A 21,876-nucleotide genomic window follows, 5' to 3' on the forward strand; every position below is an offset into this window, starting at 1 on the left:
AGAAAATATGATTGGCTAAGTTTGCATTAATGATATAATAAAAACCTCCCCTAATATTTTTGAATGTTGTTAAATAGAGGCGCACTCTTCTCCATTGAATTTTTGGCATTTTTAGGATATTTCATATTTATTTGAGTCATGTCCTGACAATGTTGATTATCCACATTATTTGCCAATTTTTTGACAAATAACTTGATTTCGTGCTTGATGTAAAATAAGAAGGCTGTTGCAGACATACAATTTGCACACATAAGGATTAAGACTGAGATACCATACTGTTAAGAACTGGCATCTACCATCCCTTTTGACTCAAACCACTCAAACTTAAATAAAACAACAGCCACACTCTGTCCCGTACAGAAGCCCTGATTCATTTTAACTAAGTCTGACCTATATTATTTTCTCTCCCGTGTTTATGACCTAAGAACAGGTGAAATATATATGTTTTTTGCCTGGATAATCTTTCTAAGTTCCTTTTTTTTTTCTGTGAAACAGGTAGGAAAATACTAAATACTGAAAGTATAGTATGTATAAAGGTTTCTTTTTGTTCCTGTCTGAAAACATGTGACATTTTTTTTTTTTAAATTGCCTCTGTGTAAAAGCAGGTGAATTTTTTTTTTTTTTAGGCTGATTTTTTTAAAGTTCTTTTTTCTTCTTTGCGTCTTTGGTAAAACAGGTGAAAGAATTTTTTTAGGCTGATTTTTTTTAAGTGTTTGTTGTTGTAATACTTGCTTCAACCACCAGAGTGCACCACTACCCCATGTTCTAAGTTAGACTAAGCATTCAGGTTTTCTTCCAGGTGAGATTTAATTTCTCCATACACTCCAAACACAACACATGTTTTTTTTGTCACCTGTTTTCACACAGAGGCAAAAAAAAGCAGCTTCATAAAATCAGCCTAATTTTTTCAGACCAAAAAAAAGGAACTTAGAAAGATTATCCTGGCAACAAAAACAAAAATTCCACCCGTTCTTAAGTCATAAACACGGGAGAGAAAATAATGTAGATCAGACTTAGAAAATGGATCACCCGAAGAAAAAAAAATTCTCGCTTTGGAGTGTAGGCACAGGTTCAGCATAAGCTGTGTCCTTCAAAGGAAGTGATTCCTTAAAGGAATACTTTACCCCCAAAATGATCATTTGTATATCAATTACTTACCCCGTGTTTCCTTGAATCCTTGAAGAAAACTTGTTTTTTCTCGCAAACATTAACAGTACTGGTGTGGATGAGAAGTGCGCCTGTGCAAGCGTGAAACTGTTAATGCTTCAATTCATCAAGACTTTTCTCAGTTTTTGGATTCTTTACTCAACATGGAGGCATGTGAGAAAAGCAAAGTTTTCTTCAAGAATTCTAGGTAACACGGGGGGGAGTAATTGATATACAAATGATCCTTTTGGGGGTAAAGTATTCCTTTAAATTGGACACAGTTGGTATCTGTCTCCTACTACCACAGTCAGTCTGTACAACTCCTGCAATCAGGACTTCCTTTACTATTGTTGGGATGACTGTTTCTCCCTTGCTGCTCCAGTATGTATCAGTATGGTTTAAGGAGAAAAAAAGCATTTACCTCTCTCACAGGTGCGTGACCAGAAGCCAGTGCCAGTGCAGTCACAGATGAATCGATTCCAGCCTTCTTTGCAAACTCCTCGGTTCTTGCACGGGTAGCTCTCACACTGCTTGCCGGGTTGCTTGTTGCACGAGGGTTTGATGCCAGCACCATTTTGTGCCTCGGCAATCTGACGGATGTCTTTGCTTCGACCGTCAATGAAAAGGTCACGGATACAGCCGACGTAGCCGTAGTTGAGCATGGCGGTCCAGAGCTCGGTGGGCAGGATGAGGTTGGTGCGGTCATTGGGGAGACCCCCCAAGTACATGTCGCCCTCCAAGTCCAGAATCTCGCTCTCACCACTGGCTGTGAACGGGGTCCTTCTGCTGTTCACGGAGATGGTCCCTGTGGTGGGGATGGAGGGAGTAGAGATCAGGCGCAGGGCTGTATCGATACCAACAGTGATTCAAGGTAGAATGCTGATGTCAGGAAGAGATCTTACACAATAATGGAAGTGATGAACTATTATTCATGCAGAATTTTTGTAAATGTAAATGCTATTTAAGGAAAGTCAACAAATCTTCTACAACAACTTCATGAATCAAAGTTCTCCATAAAATTATGGAAGTACTGAATAGTAAATTACAAGTAAAACTTTTAGTTGACTTTTTTGTGTAAAGATAATTCTTGTACTGAAGTACTTTAAAACATATGTGTTTTTATAATGTATTTCAAATAGGGGGTTTTATAGGAAAAATAGGTAATTTAAATTCTATTAGATCTAGTATACCTCACTGATTCACCAACACAACTGACCTGAGCGTCCGTCTCTCTGGATGTCCACGTGATACCAGGCACCATCATTGACCTTTGTCGCAGTGGCCTTCACCTTGATAGTCCCTGAGCCCATGTCCAACAGAAGGTATAGGCTGCCATCCAGCAGCTCTACTGCAAAGAAATCCACCTGGACAAAGTCAAAAGAACACATCAACAGATGATTACTAATCATTCAAAGTCCTTTTTTAAAAAAAAAGAAAAAGGAATGCGAGATGTGGTTCTTGACTGTGAATATTTGATTTGCAGTTAAGTGGCATGCAAACTCAGACCTGAGAAAAGGCAGGACATGAGACAAATACATCATATAGTTAAGTTACACATGTAAGCAAAGATAAATCATGAAGCAATTGTAAATGCCAAAGCCTAAACCTAAAATTAAACCAGGGCTGTCAATCGATTCAAATATTTAATCGTGATTAATCGCATGATTGTCCATAGTTAATAGCAAATTAATTGCACATCTTTTATCTGTTCAAAATGTACCTTAAAGGGAGATTTGTCAAGTATTTAATACCCTTATCAACATGGGAGTGGACAAACATGCTGCTTTATGCAAATGTGTGTATATATCTATGACGGACTGCGAATTTTTCATCACTCCCTGTGTCCACTATGCGGCGCTAGAGAACACACGCTAAACATGCATTATGTTGCTCACTATCAAGTGTAGACCACACATTGTACATTTCATGTAAATTGGATGATGTTTTGTCACATAATGCTGACTTCCTGTTGTCAGTAGGTGGCGCTATGACTATGAGTCAATATTGCCATTTACATGTCCTCAGGTCTGGATAGCTATGAAGTAGGTCCAGTTTGGGGCAGATTTGAACAAGTACAGTAAAGTTACAACAGTGTGTTGTTTATCATGTAAATTCTCCGCCACGCCACGGCAACTCCGTTTCGTGAAAATTCAAACTTGAATAACTTTTCATCACATAGATCTTTAGATTGTACTGACCAAATCTGAAGTTGATCGGGTTAAATCTGTAAGAGGAGTTCGTTAAAGTACAGAGCCTGGAAATGTCCAAAAATCAATGAAGAATTCACAAACAATTAAAAATGGCCAACTTCCTGTTGGGTTTAGAGCATGGCCCCAAGATACTTTTTTTAAGTCTATATGTGATACATGGGCCTACCAAATTTCGTATATCTACGTGAAATGTACCAAGAGGGCTGCTTCTTTGAATTTTTGTAGTGGCCGCTTTCGAGCCCCCTTGCCACACCGAAGCACAAGAATCATATGAGATAACATATTTTAGCACTTTTAATACTTGTGCTAAGTTTAGTTTGTTTGCAAGCATCTCTGGCCCTTCAATAACAACTTCCTGTTTCATGGTGAATGATGCGTTGCCACGGCAAGCGCGTCCAACAAAGTCTCAAAACCTCTGCGGTCTGGCATCAGGAACTTCTTAACACCACCTTGACCAAATTTGAGGTGGATCTGGTTAACCTGCCAAGAGTACTATGCCAAAATATAGTGACTCCATATGGCTGTCCTCTAGCCAAGACTCTTATCACGCATGAGAAAATTGGAGAAGATTGGTTAATGTACGCCAAAGTTACAACAACTTCCTGTCACCTCGGCAGATGCTTTGACAATTATATAGTTTATTTTTGTCTAATTGCACAGGTTAAGAGGCCGCCAAAGTCATGCAATCCTTTTGTGAATCTGGCCCTCAGTGTGTCAGTAGACCTACACCGTGAAATCACTGTAGGGTGTGGTCACAAGTGCAACAGGGCACACTTCTCTTTTAACGTCTGATACATTTTTTACATATGTACATGCCTAAAGGATATCCAAATGAAACCATCTGAGAGGGGAACATCATTCTGGTTAACCTGCTTGCAGCTCATTGACATACGCCCCTGTGATGAGGGGTCATGAGTAATAGAATACTTTACTTTGATGGGAACCACTCTAAACAAATTTTAAAGCTGTGTGATGCCTGTGAAGGTTCTCAGTCATGCAGGTATAGGATAAGTATAAATTACTATGCAATTGGATTTGTCTTAAAGACATTTTGACAGTCATCCAAGATGATTCATCAATCCTTCCAAACAGAAAGTCTGGTTGTCTTTGACCTCAGTGTTGAAACTACCAAGTGATCTTGGGGATTATAGACTGACCTTGGTGTTCTTCTGGCTGCGGGCGGCATCTTTGCGCTCCTGAGGTTTGCCATGGGTGAAGAGGATGAGGCCGTTGGGCTCCGTTGTGCGGAAATCGAAAGATATGGATCCCATCCGCTTGGTGTTCCACTTTGGGAGGCTGATGTAGGCCTCGGGAGTCTCGAAAGAAATGGGGTCCAGAGTGGCCACATTCTCACACTTGTAGGACACCTCACCCTGGATTTTCATCTTAGGGTCCACAATGCGAGCCAGACGGGACAACTCGAGACGGATGTCATTGTTCTTGTACACCACCTGTGGTAGGGCAAGGAGAGTGTTACAGTTATTCTTCTATTGTGGTATATAATGTACAGTATATGTTTACTCTTGTCACTTAACCAAGCACCACTGGTAACACTTTACAGTAAAGTGAGGATTAGCATTGGTTAATACATCAAGCTGCTTTGTCCATTTCCTCATCAAACAAAGTAAAACCTCAAAATAAATAAGAAAGTTATCAGTGTTTTCCAGATGAATGCAATGCACATGTGTGGATTTCAATTTTGATTCAAACTCACATATATTTGCAAGCCTGTCTATTGAGATGAAAGGATATGGCGTTCCACCAATCTGGAAGTTTATTAAGCCATTCTGGAAACATGGAATAAATGTTGACTTTGCATTACCAGCAAATGAAAACATGAAGGCTTCTAAATATAATAGATGCTTGTTTTATATTCTTAAAAAAGCAGGGCGATTAGTGAAACAAGGTCCGTCTCTCACCTAAACCTGCAGGGTTCTCTCTGATGTAAATAAAACCCCGATATGAGAATAGTACAAACATGTGATGGCCCTGCTGCTCTATCCAGTAAAACATTTTGTTAAATATGTAATAAATAAATGGAGTAATATGTTGGTGCACAGTATCAGCCTCCATCTTCATTCTCCTTCAGTGAATTAGCCCCACAGACAGAGCCCAGATGTGTCTGTCCTGCATTCATATAGCCAGATACACATAACAGTCTTTAAGCCTCGCCACAACAGACAGTCCTGTACGAGCGAGTGTCCTGCCAAAGATGGAAAACAAATGAATGAAAACACTAAGTGGCCAATCTTTTATCACAGCCGCCCTAAATGCTATCAATAACACAGGAGGATGGAGTCACGGAGGGGGATGTGTGTGTAAATTGAAATCTGCTCAAGTGGAAAATTGAAGGGCTTTTTTTTTCTTCTCTAATTCTCTGGGTAGAGAAACACCCTCTGTCTGGCTATGTTTGGGGCACATACGTACACAAAGCAAACACACCCTCTCCTCCGTTTCACTCTCTTTTATATTAATGTGTCTCTGCTCCTCGCTCCTCGCTCCTCGCCCAGGGTTCTCTTCCTGAGAATGAAGCGATAGCTGAGTGGTTAGATTGAGGGGCCTGGCTGAGATTATCGATAATCCACCAGCAGATTTGACAGTAAATCAACTCATCCCTTAAGGTGCTCAGGGACTGGATGGAAAAATTGTCTTTTCCTCTTTTCTCTTTCTTTGTTGCTTTTCCTTCTCTTTTTGTTCCACCCGTCCTCCTCTCGCTCCCTCCATCATCTGTCTCATTCCACCACCTCTCAACAAAAAGCAGCCGTTCCCTTCTCTTGTTCTGCCAGAACATGAATACCCTGAGCCTCTTCCAAAATAAAAACCTAAATAAAATAGACCAGGGGGTTTAATTTGTCCCCTTGTCCCCAGTGTAGTAATAGTAAAAGTACACGTAAGAGTAATGTAACATTTTCATATAAATAATGCTAATATTAACATCTGCATTGCTCTCTCTATGGCTGACAGTTATGATGTTAAAACAGTATGGTAACACTGAGCCTGTTTCATCTCTATTATACTATAAAGATAAAGAAAACATCTTTTCTTTGAATCAAATATTGCCCACTTCCACAACGTATTCAGGTGGCCCGACTACATTATTTCTGTTTTAATTATTTTAATGTAATGTAATTCATTTATTTCACAAAATTGATTTAAAAAAAACACAAATTCAGCTGAAGGCTATGTATCAAGTTATCAATATGTAAAGTGTGTTAGTGTTTTTGCCATATCTCTGTGTTGCAAAACTGTTATATATATCATAAATGATTCCTACAACAGTTTTGACAGTTGACGTTGGTGACGTTACGGTTTAGGCAACAGAGACTTCTTGGTTAAGGTTGGGGGGAAAGATGGTGCTCATTGTTAAATGTATTGCACATTGACTGTTATTACAACACGTTATAACATGTTCTCATCCAAACTCTTCACATAATGTCGCTTTGTCACGCCCCTTTTAGGCAACATAACCACTACAGTTAGGTTTAGGGGAAAAAAATGGTAGGGCTTAAAACTGAACTGGACGCTGTGAACACGGGACACGAACAGCCGATTGTAACGTGAAAGTGAAACTTAACACACGGGACATGAAAGGGTGCCTTGTGTAGTGGTATTGAACACTGACGGCCGTGACAAAGCCGCGGTATTTGACGCCCTGGGAATGAGAATGTCATAAGACAATAGTCATTTTAATACCCTTTGTGGACTAGATAGATGGTCTGAGGCCTTCTCCACACGTACACGGGTCTTTTGTAAATGTAGCTAGTTTTGGCTTTTCGTCCACACCCAAACGCTGTTTTTAGATCACTGAAAACAGAACTTTTGTAAATCTCAAGCAAGGGTGAAGATTGTCAGAAACTCAGTTTTCAGTGTTGGCTTGTACCATCAGAGTGTGTCCGTTATCTCCTTTGTGAGGCGGCACTAATGAGGCGACATGTCGTGAAACGGCGGCATAAATACATCCATGGAACAGTGGACGTCGGCCACTTAACCCGCTAACAGGACGTTTTACATGTTGACACATAAATGTACAGTTACAGAGGTCACTGCTATCCAATGCAACGCTCCCATGACACAGACCCCGTCGTCGGTGTGTGTGTGTGTGTGTGTGTGTATGTGTGTGTGTGTCCTAATCTGCCCAGTGGCTTTGACAGCGTTTCAATTGTGTTGATTGTTGTTTGTCTGGATGGAGATTTTTTTAAAACCATACTTGTGTGGATGGTATTTTACAAAAATATCTGTGTATGTGTGGACTAGACTTGAGACTCATATGGACTTGAGGTGATCCTGACTTGATGCCCTGTTGGTGTTTTATTTTTATGCCTCTCTTTCTTCCTGGGAATACAGCAGTGGTTCTCAAATTGTGGGGCGAGGCATGACAGATGGGGCGTGCGTGACTGGGGAAAATGTTTTGATGTCGGAATCTTTTTCACAGCGGAACAGTAAACAAATCGGCTCTTTATACATCCACGGTAGCAAAGGTGTTCATTCAGACAGGTAGTCTGTAGGGTTACAGAAGGGACAGATATTTGTGACAGGGACAAAAACAAAAACAAACGGAAGAAGAACAAGACAACATGCTCATCTGATTGGAATCAAAACAAAATATGACGAAGTAGTGCTGCACCGAGTTATCTTATTAAACTTACAGAAACATTAACCTACCCTCCACCTTCTCTTCCCTCCTCTCTCTCAAACACACATAGAGCGAGTGACACAACGCTCCAGTCCGTCTCTGTTATTCCCTCAGTCCTCAATCCAAAAGTCAAAATGTATTGAAAAAAGAGAGATCCTAATTATTTCCAAAATTCACTACATGTTTTTATTTTATGAAATATTCTGTTTCATTCCATATTTTCCGTTGTTTAGCCTTTCAAAAAACAAGTTTCACTGTGGTTAAAAACTGTTTTCTCCAGATTATTACTATTTTAGGAAAGTTACAGTTCATTTTCAAGTTATGTAAAACAAAAATAAACCCGAGCACATGAGTAAGTCTGTATCTGCTGCATAGGGGTCAGATCAGTCTCAGTATTAATGAATGCATACAGATAGATTCACAAATGTATTTTGTGATTTATATATAAATTACACATAAAATACACATAGTTGTGTGTGCATCAGAAATATATTTGTGAACCTTCATTTTTTTATGTGGATTTTGTTTACATTTATATACAATGATAACTATTTTTGTGTGCAGTGAAAATTTTTTTTATGGAGAGGGTCATTTCTATATAAATCACTAAATACAATTGTGAATCCTTCTGTGTGCATTCATTACAACTGAGACTGATCTGACTCCATAGCTGCATCAGTGTCTGTCTCCTTCACAATGACTGACAGAGTGCCCCCCTCCCTCCCCACCCCACCCCACCCCTAACCATGGCAAACATTTTTAACTGCATATGCTGCAATTAGGTGCTTTTGAATGGGGTCCCCAGTACATTAGCCTTTTTAGAAAGCATTAATTAAAACAGAGCTTAACCCTTAACACAAAGCTGACTACTGATAACATATGAGCTGTGTTTTATCACTCCTGGTAATATGTCTGTTCAGTTCTCCAAAAACAACAAAAAAAACTATAAAAATAAAGTAATTAAAAAAAGAATTTAAAGTCCCATATTGTAAAAAGCAGCTTTAAGTGTTATATAAATCCTGTTAAATTATCAGATCGCTCAATATATGGAGAAACACACACAGCTCGAATTCAGAAATTGCGCGTTTGAAACAAACCGGCAATTTGTGATGTCACAAATATACAATATTTAGACCATTACACAGTTTTAAACAAACATTCTAAAAGTGTCCCAGTTTATTTCCTGTTGCAGTGTGTGTAAATAACATCAGCTGACAGGAAGTAAACATGGACCCAAGCTGTTGCCTAGCAACACAATTCCATTGCAATTCCATTGCAATTCCATTGAAATGCACTAAAACGGTGCGTTTAAGACAGAGGGCGAATACAGGTATATTCAGGCAGACAGTGTGAGGAAAATAAAGTGTTTTTTGAACATTACAGCGTGTAAACATGTTCTAGTAGAAACACAAAATACAAGTATGAACCTGAAAATGAGCACGATATGGGAACTTTAAACTCCAAACAGTGAAAAGCAGTGTTGTCATCAAATCAACTCTGAAAGACAAACAACTGACAACTACAAACACTACAAACTAGACTGGATGTAGATTAAAATCATGAATATGTCATAAAAAAAAACGTTTCTCCATAGTTCTGCATCGCAGCTTCCTGTAACAGTGTAACAGCAAATGTATAGTTACAGCCATACTGTAGTAGTAGTAGTAGTAGTAGTAGTAGTAGTAGAAGTAGTAGTAGTAGTAGTAGTAGTAGTAGTAGTACTATTGCTACCAAAACAGGATGGTCCCTTTTCTGGGATATGACCATGAGAAGATGCTGGACACAAAAGCATTTGATGTGGTTACTGTACACATTTGCCCCTGTTAATGCTTGCTGATAAAAGAGAGCATTAACCATATGAAATGTGGCTTTAGACGTGAAGAAGAAGAAGAAGAAGAAGAAGAAGAAGAAGGAGAAGGGGGGGCTATATGGCAGCGAGGTGGCGGTGGGAACGGCGGGTGTAGCTGACAGATTGACAAGTCACTTTCAGGTCCCTGCCACCTCTGAACAATAATAGCAAACGGGCCTCTCAACATGCAAGCGGGAGCTTTATCAGCACGCTGCAGACGCAGGCTGCAGGTTAACATGAGAATGAAGCATTTTGCAGAGACTGATAGCAGGCTGAGGGATACCCGACACGCACTCCACATACACACACACACACACACACACACACACACACACACACACAGTATACATACATACACACAAACTGTATATCTAGAAGTATTAGAGTTATGTCTAGAGCAACAGAAAGTGATTGAAAATGTTTGACAATGGCCAGATGATAGAAATCCATCACTGCATTATCTCCTCAACCAGGCCTCACGACACACACCATTACACACACACACACACACACACACACACACACACACACACACACACACACACACACACCCTCTTATCAGTGTGTGAGAATGAGCAATGTGACACAATATGACTCAGGCTTGAAATTACCTTTTTTAGATTCGCCCCACACAATATACTAAAGCATCGGACATAAGGAGAAAAAAAAGAACCTTGGTATTCTTTGAGCCTATTAAGCAGAGGGGCTATACTCAGCATAATTCTTTGTGTTTCCACTCAATGTATTTTGATATTTCTTGTGAGGAAGTGAAAATGTTTACATGGCTCAAAAGCCATAATTATTTTTGAAAATCAGCTATTGAACCACACAGATAATGTCAAGTATTTAGTTATAACGTTTACATACAACTAATTTGCAACAGCAAATGTCTTTGGAAGGAAACATGATGCCAGCTGGATTATGTTTTCTAGTAACATATTGAGGAAATGTTGTTAATTGGCAAATCTCTATAAAACTATAAGAAGTGGATGTAGTCACCGGTACGTCACCCATTGGTTTGTGGACTACGATTTTGTAGCCTCGAGTTCTGCATTTTGGTCGTCGCCATCTTTTTTTTTTTTGCAACCAGAAGTGACACTAGAGGGTGGAGTTAAGTACAACCGAACGCTGAGTAAGACTTTTCCAGGCGACCAAAAAGGTTCTGATTAACTTTGATGAAGTGAAAACACACTGTGAAAGGGTTAAAGTTCAAAGACGATAACACGGACAACTCCCAGACCGGACAACGGCGTGGTAGCGACCTGTCAATCACAAGGTAGCCCCGCCCTAAAGCATTCCCTGCTTTATTTGACTCTAAATGGGACCATAATGTACTAAATGAACATCATGCTGTATTGAAGAAGAAGACTTGAAACTAGCGATTGAGACCATAAACTCATGTTTACAATGTTTACTGAATCAAGTGACAAACAGGCTCATTTTCTCATTGGCTTCACTTTTCAGAACCGGAGGTTGCCACAAATGTGCTGAACATTTCAGTAACAACGTCAATTACATTTTGTTCTCCTGCCAAAATATCCAATCTTGCAATATAATATCTACTCATAGTGACTGCGGCCCTGTAGCGGCTGATGACTCAACAAATTGGTGGAGGACAGGAGGAAAAGCAGCCCACGGTGTCATTTTATTTAAGTAATTTCTCTTATTTTGCACTTGTACCTCCGTTTTATGTATGAGCTCAGCGCTGCCTAATATATGTGCTCTCATGTTCCTAATGTTTATACGTCATATATAGGGGGGGGGGCATACATGGGATTTTGAGTTTTTAATTTTTATTCTATAAATCTTTAAATCTGGAAAGAACTTTGCCATGAAGTTTGACAGATCATGGTCTTGCTTTAATACAGAAAAATCTGCAGTGACTCGCAAAACGCAATGTGTGTGCACGCGTGTGTGTGTGTGTATGTGTGTGTGTGTGGGTAGGCACTGAGGGACACAAACATTTGTCATGTCTAGATATCTGCCTTGTCCATAAATCTCCACCCACTGACAGTGTGTGTGCGTGTGCGTGTGCGTGTGTGCTGCATGTATGGCTATCCAGAAATGACTCTCAGCCATGGTCACGGAGAGGAATCCACCAGATTGTCGGCATGGACTGTCAGTAACAGCACAGACTGGATTTGTGAGACTGGAGGTTTTGCATTCACTCTGGCAACACATTCACACACACACACACACACACACACACACACACACACACACACACACACACACACACACATATTACACACATGTAATACGAGAGATTTTGAATAAAAGAAAGTTGACAGCTGGTAATATTGCCTAACTAAACTAAACTAAAATAGTGTATATCCATTTTGGTGTAATCCTTCCTTCGCCTGTGTTGTAGTATTATGGGTCACGTGGTCTTGCCATGAGACACTCCAAGGAGTGTTTTTTGCAAGATCAGAGCTTTTGCAGTGTGTGGTTTTGCCCACAGGGTGGCATCATTTCCTTTGCAGAAAACCCGATATGAGCTAGGATCCTCTCCAGTCACTGTAGTGAAATATGTGAAAGGCTCCTCTGACTGAGGCAGATGGTACTTGTAGATAAACACAAGCCTTAACCTGGTGAGGTATAAAGGCATGTCAGTGAGTGGTGAGTGGTGTGTGTGTGTGTGTGTGTGTGTGTGTGTGTGTGTGCGTGTGTGTGTGTGTGTGTGTGTGTGTGTGTGTGTGTGTGTGTGGCAGTGGCAGTGGTGTGCTGAGGGGACCTTTATTTTAGTAAATATATAACCAGGAGCAGTGCTTTATTTTGAGTTTCAGCAATTACTTTATATTGAACTGATGAAAAACTGTTTTACTGTGGTACAAATAAAAAATGAGTAATTTGCTCATGTTATACATCACGATATAATATAAACAAATTAGACTGCTGCTCATGCTGTCAAAACATGTACAGTATATGTGAGGGAAGAGGAGGCCAGATGCCTTGATAAGCAGCGGTTGTAGTAACGCGTCACATTTACTCCATTATTGAAATTCTTTGCACACAAAATCACCACTATTAATAAATCACTGTCTCCTGTGGCAGACCCAGCAGTCCCTACTGCTGCCCATCTCCTCTCCATCCCTCTCAGCTTCCCCACTCCCCTGCTGAAGACCCGCCTTCCTGTCCTATGTCCTCACCTTCACCAACTTCTTCATTCCTCACTGTCCCATGGAATTGTCCCCTCCACCTTCAAAACTGATGCTGTCACCCCCAATCCTCAAAAAAACCTGATCTTGATCCATCCTGCCTGAACAACAACCAGCCAATCTCCAACCTTTCCTTCCTCTCAAAAACCCGGAACACATCGTTGCCACACAACTCTAAATCCCACCTCCACTCCAATAACCCATCTGAACCCCTCCAGTCCACAGCACAGAAACCTGGGACCTCCTCATCTCTGCTTGTGATTGGTCAACCGAACCAAACTCTTTGGACTCCACTCTCCAGCTCTACTCTAACTAGCTTTGTTTGAGGGTGTGCCAAACTAGCCGTTATGCAAATGTGTTACTTGGTGACATCACCACGTTACAGAAGAAAAGGCGGGACTTCAAGCGAGGCGTTTCAGGCAGTTCAGGACTAGTGTTTCTGTGGGGAAGAGGAACTCCCTTTGGCCTTTGTAACTTTGCAGATCTTTTAAGATGCACAAAAATCTATATAACACACTAAAGGAAAGGGGAAAAGAACAAAAGCATAATAGGTCCCCTTTAACATCCTCATCCTCCTTGACCTGAGTGCAGCCTTAGATACCATCAACCAGACTTGAAGGCCTTGGTATCAAAGGCACTGCACTCAGCCAACAGATCACACTTCCATCTCCCTACATAACCACACCTTTGTCACATCCACAGTCACACAAGGTGTTTTGTCATATGGATTGTTTACGTTGTATTTTCTAGGGCTGTCAATCGATTAAAATATTTAGTCGAGATTAATCACATTAATCACAATCGTGATTAATTGCAAATTAATCACACATGTTTTTATCTGTTTAAAATGTACCTTAACATGGGAGTGGACGAATGTATATATTTATCAATATTGATAATTAATTAATTAACAACACAAAACAATGACAGATATTGTCCAGAAACCCTCACAGGTACTGCATTTAGCATAAAAAAATATGCTGAAATCATAACATGGCAAACTGCAGCCCAACAGGCAACAACAGCTGTCAGTTTGTCAGTGTGCTGACTTGACTATGACTTGCCCCAAACTGCATGTGATTATCATAAAGTGGGCATGTCTGTAAAAGGGAGACTTGTGGGTACCCATAGAACCCATTTACATTCACATATCTGGAGGTCAGAGGTCAAGGGACCCCTTTGAAAATGGTCATGACAGTTTTTCCTTCGCCAAAATTTAGCATAAGTTTATAGCGTTATTTATTACAAGGCTGTGTTGAATACTCAACTCTGATTGGTCAATCACAGCGTTCTGAGGTCGGTAATTTCTTTAAAACAGACCGTTGCTATGTATAAAGGACCATTGCTATGGGTGCAGCTCTGATGTCAGACTCTGGAGGACCGTGTTTGTGTCAAAATATTGATTTCTTCAGTAAGTAGCCGTGTAATAAGCGGGATAATGTACAGCTAGCGGGTCATTGTTGTGAAAGAATCCCCTTCAGGGCGATGAAAGATCGCAGCATGGCCCTGTCGGGGATTCTTTCACAACAATGACCGTTTCGCTGTACATTATCCCTTACTCAACCTCCTCCACGACAAGCTACTATGACATGGTTGGTACCAATGGATTCATTAGGTTTTTCTAGTTTCATAAGATGACAGTATCTTCACTAGCTTTCAAACTGAGCCGCTACAACCTCCCAAATATTTATCAGCGACCGGGCTAAATCGCAAGTTGTGTTAAAGAAATTTGTGACGTTAACACAAATTTGCGTTAACCTGTTATCATCACGTTAACTTTGACAGCCCTAGTATTTTCATTATGTTGTTACTCTGTACACAAAACATGTAATGCACGTCTGTCCATCCTGGAAGAGGGATCTCTCCTCAGTTCCTGAAGTTTCTTCCATTTTTCCCTGTTAAAAGTTTTTTTTGGTGAAGGTTTGTTTTGTGATATTGGGCTATACAAATAAAATTGACTTGACTTCCCCAAAGCTCCTTACTCGGCCCACTCCTCTTCATCATCTACATCATCCCCCTCGGGCAGATTATCCACCATTTCGACCTGGACTTCCACTGCTATGCCGATGACACCCAGATATACCTCAGCACCAAAAACACCACCCCTCTCCGACATTGACTCCTGCCTGTCTGCAACAAAAGTCTGGATGCAACAAATTTTGCTCAAACTCGACAGTGACAAAACTCAGCTCCTCCTCATCGGCTCCAAGTCCACCCTCAGCTTAATCAAAGAGCCCGTGCTCATCACTAATGGCACCGCCTACTCCCCTTCCTCCCAGGCATGCAACCTTTGTGTGATCCTTGAGTGAATGTACTTCATTACATTCCACCACTGGTTATAATATATTATATTGCTGGATTCTTTTGACTTATTCATGACTGTGTATGCAGCTTTTAACAGTTGCATGTGGTCAAAATGAAGCTAGATTTAACTGCTTATAACTACGTATACTGTTGAGTAATGTATCTCTATGTAGATGTACTGTATGTATCTGTATAGAAGAAGTAAGGAAACATTTATTTTTTGTATTCAGAAGAAGAGAAATCAAACCGATTAATACTAATGAGTGGCACAAATGCTATAAAAAATATGTAATTACAGTAACAGTGTACTGTTACTACTGCAGGAACCTGAGATGAGCAGTCAGTGCTGTTTTGCTCATCCTTTGTGTTTCTTTGTTGGCTACAGTAATACAGGCGCTGCCAGAAGGCTCCATATGAGAGGTTGATGGAGGTGTAATGACAATGACAATTACAGCAATTATGTGTTATTGTAGGCCATTATGTATTTTGTAGGTTTTGAGATGTAGGCTTTCTCTGTAATTGCTGGCTTATGAAAGGCATAATAATCATGGGCCAGCCAGCCACAGGGGCTACCCATGGCGACCAGTACCTGGTGCCATGGTAACAAAACATTTATCCGTAATGCCGCTCTGTGCATGGCGAGGACAAGAGCATTGGCAGCAGGCAAATTAGCCCTAATGGCGGGGAGTGGAGGATGAGAGGGTGCTGGACAGCAGACAGAGGGAGAGCTGGTGGGTGCTGCAGATGTGTGGGCGGGTGGGCCTGTGGTTAGGAGGGAGAAGGTATGATGACAATCTTTCAGACGGTGTGTTTGTGACCAAATTAATGCCTGTGCCGGTGTGTCTACTGTTTTGTTCTGTGGAAAATGAAAGGCAGTCGGTTTCAGAAGCTTTTAAGGGGTGGGGGAAAATGATTTATGTAAGAATTGCAATTCTTATCTTCTAAGATTCTGAATTGATTCACAACTCCCAAAAATTGATTTTTTACTACTTTTTTTCTACTACCGCGGCTGTCTGTCTGCCTCGCACGCACTGAATGCACCACATGAAGGGAGTCATGCAAAGTCAATTTCATTAACTGAAAATGAAATGTGACATCAGGTCAAGCTGAACGAGGAATAATTCAACAACAACAGTAATGATGGAGAGAACTCGCCGTGTCCTAAAAGCAGTTTTACCAGTTTACCAATACCAGTTTTACGGGGTTATTTTGTCTACAATTTATTTTTCTGTTAATCAGAACACAAAGTATGTTATTACAAGTAAAGTTTAAGTTTACTTTTAATATTGCAAGGACTAATAATACGGAGGAGCACGAGAGTCAAGTAAATAGTAATAAAGCAAAGAATTTAAAAATCTATTTAAAAATGTAGAATACAGGTTTTAATCAGGCATCTAAAAGGGCAACTTCTTTTCCCATTTGCTGACAGACTGATGATGTCATAGGCAGACTGACAGGATGTAGGAAGGAGAGGAATGGATGCAGATCTCCCTCGGAATCCCTCACAGAGAGATAACAAGACGTTCTGGTGTCTCTGAAAACTCTCCATCGCAGTACTGAACTTCGGTCACGCCATCTACACTTCAGAGAGCTGCGATCAGTCGCGGGTTGCACTCATCTCGTGATCTCAACACATCGCTTTGGACGGTTAAAAAGTGTGGCCACGTCAGGGACTGATGGTGCATTCAGGTGCACCACATCAACTCTGAAAACTGGAATGGCGAAGAATAGAAAATACTTTATTGTCTGATAAGATGATCTCACCTGAAGTTCTCTTTTTAGGGACTGGTGGTAAATTGTTAAAAAATTCAACTAAGGATTTAGTTTATGAAGCCTATTAAGTTATTCAAATCTTTTTGGAGTGTTGATACAGCTCAAGAAGATGACAGTCTAGGAAGGCTGGTCGATGATGACCACAAGCACCCAAACTGTAAGATGAAGAAGGTCATAGCAGAGGGCAAACCACACCTCTGTCTCTTTGCTCTGAGGGACATCGACGCTGGGGAAGAGATAACATACGAATCTGGAGGAGGTGACTGGCCTTGGAGGAAACAGGTTTAGTTTAGTGAGAGCTCATCAGAAGAATGATGTTACTGCTGACCAACATTTATTTTAATTTTACTTATTTTGTCTTCTCTCACCATATCTCATCTTCTCTTTTATCCTTTATTCTTATTTGATCTGATCTCTTTTTAGGTAATCTTCCCTCACTGTTTCTACTTTGACCTCTCGGCTCATCTCTTTTTATCTCATCTCTTTTCTCTTATTGTATGTTATCTCACATTATCACAACTCATTTCCCCATCTGTTATCTCCCATCATCTACTGCCATGTTATTTCACTTTATCTCCTTTCGTCCGAAACTTTATCTAACCTAACCTCACTTTATGTCACCTCATCTCTTCCTCTTACCCCTCTTGCCTAATATTATCTCACCAAAATTCATTTTATGACTGTCATTTCTCATGTAATCTCATCTCATCTTAACACATTTCAACCTTGTTGCACTCATCTCAAAATTTCTCATTATGTTATTGCAGTTTCTAATTTTGTATTCAATCTCCTCAAATTCTTTCTCTCTGTGATATGTTATAATTTTTTACTTGTATTTCTCTCATCTCATCTCTATTCTTATTTTGTATTTGGAGGATAAAGAAACGCTGCAGGTAGTACTGTGGTACTTTGTGTCATTGTGGCAGTTCTGTCAACCCATAGAGGGAGTTATCAAAAGTTTAGAGCAGTTAGGATTTTGCGAGCACAAGGGCTGTAACTAACAATTATTTTTGTTATTGATTAATCGGTCAATTATTGCACTGATTTAATTTTTTAGTCTATAAAGTGCCGGGAAAAAACAAGTGAGAATTTGACATAGGTTTCCTAGAGTCCAGCTTTAATTAACCTTTGTGTCCAACCAAGTGTTGTTCTTTTTTGGTACCTTACTGGAACAAATAAGAAACAAAATAATAATAATAAAAGCTTTGAGCTTTGAAATTCATCCAATGACCTAAGTCTCTCATAAAAAAATGAGGAAATAAAAAAAGCCACTACCGTTACAGCAGATGTAGATAATCTGAAGCATTTTGGCCTGAAACTTTTTCATCCATGATACTTTTATAGAAGAGGTTTAATGTCACTACCCATATAAATAAAGGTCATATTATCATTCCAATGTTGTTACTTATAGAGACGTTTGTCCTCTCATAATTCTGACCTTAAATGGGGATACTTATGTGCACTTACTACCTGGTTTCATAGAGCAAATTGTAATCATTATCATCGATTGATAGGAGAGCTCTGAACTAGATTGTATTGCTTTAAGTCACAAAGACAAGACAATTGTTGACTTTGATGGCTATTGAATTTTAATTATTGACACAATTTGACCTCAAAATATAGAGTATCCTCTATATGAAAAATAATAACGCACCCCTGCAAATTCACTACATTTGTGCCGCAATAACCGAAAACAAGCTCAGACCAGAGAAAGGGAACTACTTTCTGACTAAAGGGAGGGTTGTGAACGTAGAGGGTACATCAGTGTAGGTGTCACAGCAGGTTAAGAGACTAATAATATAATAATCAAGTAAACTAAATATGCATTAAACCTTAGTTGGTGCTCTGGAATTGAAAATGACTGTGTTGTACAATTGCATAACATGACATCCAAGCTCCAGCTAGTAAATACCGTGCTGCATCATGGTTCCACAGCATTCACCTTCACCACCATGTGTTATGTGGTTCCACAAAGTAAGTTTGACCTGACTTTGTGTTAAGTGGTACCCAGGAAGAGAGAAAAAACAGACAGTGTGTAGATATTGACCCCACATGTAAGTTATTACCTGGCAAGTCCCCAGGAGAGATTGGTTCTAGTCTGGTTAGGGAACTCTACTTTGTCTGATTGATAATTTGAAGTGATTTCTCTGTTAATGTACACTACAGGATACTGTACAACCTTCAGAAGGGGTGGTTCCCAAAATGGATGGTCTGGTTTGGTGGTCCTACAATGCAACAAAGACAAGGATGTGCGTGCATACATGTGTGTGAGTGGCGGGTGGTACAGGGGATCGCTAACCTGCCCAGCATGGCACAGAGCAGGAAGTAGGCCAGAGGGGAATTAAATGGCTACTGCGCCACTTCCTCTCTCTCCCTGCCGACCATACGATGCTGTGTACTCTCTCTCTCTCTCTGTGTGTGTGGGTGTGTGTGTGTGTGTGTGTGTGTGTGTGTGTGTGTGTGTGTGTGTGTGTGTCACCGTCGACCAGTGACAGAGAAAGCCAAGTCCCTGCTGCCACGTGCTGCAGCAACTGGCTCCAGTCAAGTGCAAAGATATGACATCACCAGCTTGAGGGAACAATATATTTGTGTGTGCGTGTGTGTGCACGTGCATTAACTCATACACCCTAAAATTGGTATAAACAAAGCAACTCAGAACCAATGAGCTCCCTTAAAAGTCACTTTGATAATGTGTGTGTGCTGAGATGACATCAGTAACTGTGAATACTTCCTGAGCCTTTAGGTCCCCAGTTCCCTCTCTGTCCTATGTGAGCATATAATACATTTCATCTGGGGTTTATTGTGTATTGTGGGGGTCTAATACATGAATAACATCAAATATTATGAATTGAAATTTATTTCTGAAGTTGAATTGACCCTTCGCGAGGCCCCTCAACTCCCTTGGTTACTGTTGCTAGGCCTGTCAAGCTTCCGCACCTGGCATGTTATATGGTGTTTTCAACGATATCAATGAGACATATTGGAAATAATGACAGATTTTTGGAATAATCATTTTAAAATATCAGAGAGAGGTAGACAGGAAGGACTACAACCTGCATCTGAGAACTATATTCACAGTATAATTTGTCAGCAGAGTATTGTGTATGAAGAGGCCATTAAAAGAGGGAGAAGCCCATCGTTCCCAATGCAAGCGACAGACACCCTGCGTCTTGACAACTCAAGTGAAGGACAAACATATACAGGATATAGAATGGCACTCGGAGAGCGCAGACCTCCGCAAATATTCAAACGTCTTTGTTTGTGAACACGCTGAGCTAGCTAACGTTATTAGCATCTTACCTTGGAGCAAACAAAGGAGTTTTAGTTGATTACATGGATTCAGCTGCGAGTGAGGTTTTTTGGCCTCGGAAAAGTGATCAAATAAAACACTTTGCTCTAAACTCGGACTTGCAGGTTCCATACACCCCGCTGAAAGCTTGACAGGCCTCCTTCACCTGGTTGCTAGTTGCTATCGTGGGATTGGACAGTGGCCGTTCTAGGGAGGGGCTCAGTGAAGGGTACATTGTGTTTCCTCTTTGCTTTTGAAATGTTGCATGGGAATAGTTGAACAATTGATGCACTTCAAGAAGTGTCATTTGAAGCTGAAGCAGTGCAAGAGGTCAAATGTCACTGCAAAGAGCTGATGAGTCAGTTGAGGTGTAAGTGATGAAAGCAGTTCAACTGACGTTAGTTGAAGTAAAGGTGCTGAGCGCATCTGTTGAAGGGGAACCACTGAAAACAGTTGAAGTGTCATTTGAAGTTTTAATGGTGATACAAGAAGATGTAAGTACTGAAAGTAAATAAGTAATGTAAGCACTGTATGTCAGCTTGAGTGTCTGAGCTGACAGCAAAAGAAGCATAATTATAAGACTAAGAGATGAAATAATGAAATATGGGTTAACATGTAACTGTGGAACGTGTGGATGTGTAAGTGCTGATAACAGTTGAAAAGACAGTTGTCTTTTGGTATGGAAGTGCTAAGCAGTTGTGAAATATCATGGCAAGTGTCGGGAATTTCCGACTGCATTTGATTATACAGTGGATAATACAAACACCTTGAACAACTGGCAATAACTCACTCTGAAATTTTACACTGCGAGTGACAGAACAATAAGCTGAAGGTACTGGTGTGAAATATACCAACCAAGTCTCACATCAAAATGTGTCAAGCAGTTGGGTGGTTTGCAAATTATCTCACAGGCAGAACCCAGGCAGTACAGATTGACGGTTCTGCCTCGGAGGTATTGCAAGTAAAAAAGGGGGTCCCTCAAGGTTCAGTTCTGGGCTTGTTATTATTTACTATATACATAAATAACCTTGGACAGAATATTCCAAACTCAGCCTTTCATTTCTACACTGATGACACTGTCATCTACTGTTCTGCACCCACTTCTGCTAAGGCCTTTGAATATCTACAACATGCTTTTGATAGGGTACAAAAGCAGCTTTGTCATCTGCAACCTGTTCTTTACCACTTCAAAAACAGCAAGATCAGCACTATCGGAGAACATTGTAATGAGAAATGGTCAACAAATTGAGTTGGTATCTACTTTTAAATATCTAGCATTCTTAATTGATGACCACTTGTCTTTTAAGGAGCACATTCAGTATGTTCTTGTCATAGCTACGGCAATATGAAGAGGAATGGTAGTACAGTAGTCGAATGCTCCACTTCTGCCTAACAGTGGCTAAAGGAACATGGGTAATGTAGCGTTCCGCTATCCAAAACTTACAAAAAAGAGCTCATAGTACCCTATTACCCGACTAGAGCACTGCACTCCCAGAATGCAGGGTTACTTGAGG

General features: G+C 40.4%; 1 protein-coding gene across 10 annotated transcripts in view; it reads right to left on the bottom strand.

The window, feature by feature from the left end:
- nrxn3a (neurexin 3a) overlaps positions 1-21,876 on the bottom strand; it is a 188,885-nt gene that overhangs the window by 77,395 nt on the left and 89,614 nt on the right. For 6 of the 10 annotated variants that reach the window (XR_012597206.1, XR_012597205.1, XM_074659992.1 and 3 more), the window contains exons 8-10: positions 4,514-4,807; positions 2,363-2,510; positions 1,568-1,990 (exon numbers count right to left, since the gene is read on the bottom strand). Coding sequence is in view for 8 of the 10 variants with exons in the window: in XM_074659992.1 (XP_074516093.1) it covers positions 1,568-1,990; positions 2,363-2,510; positions 4,514-4,807 (865 nt within the window). In the remaining 2 variants the exon portion in view is untranslated. The remainder of the gene's footprint in view (positions 1-1,567; positions 1,991-2,362; positions 2,511-4,513; positions 4,808-21,876) is intronic. The other 4 variants (XM_074659993.1, XM_074659995.1, XM_074659996.1 and 1 more) reach the window with 1 other exon arrangement.

Source organism: Sebastes fasciatus, chromosome 15 (assembly GCF_043250625.1).
Source record: "Sebastes fasciatus isolate fSebFas1 chromosome 15, fSebFas1.pri, whole genome shotgun sequence".
Lineage (NCBI taxonomy): Eukaryota > Metazoa > Chordata > Actinopteri > Perciformes > Sebastidae > Sebastes > Sebastes fasciatus.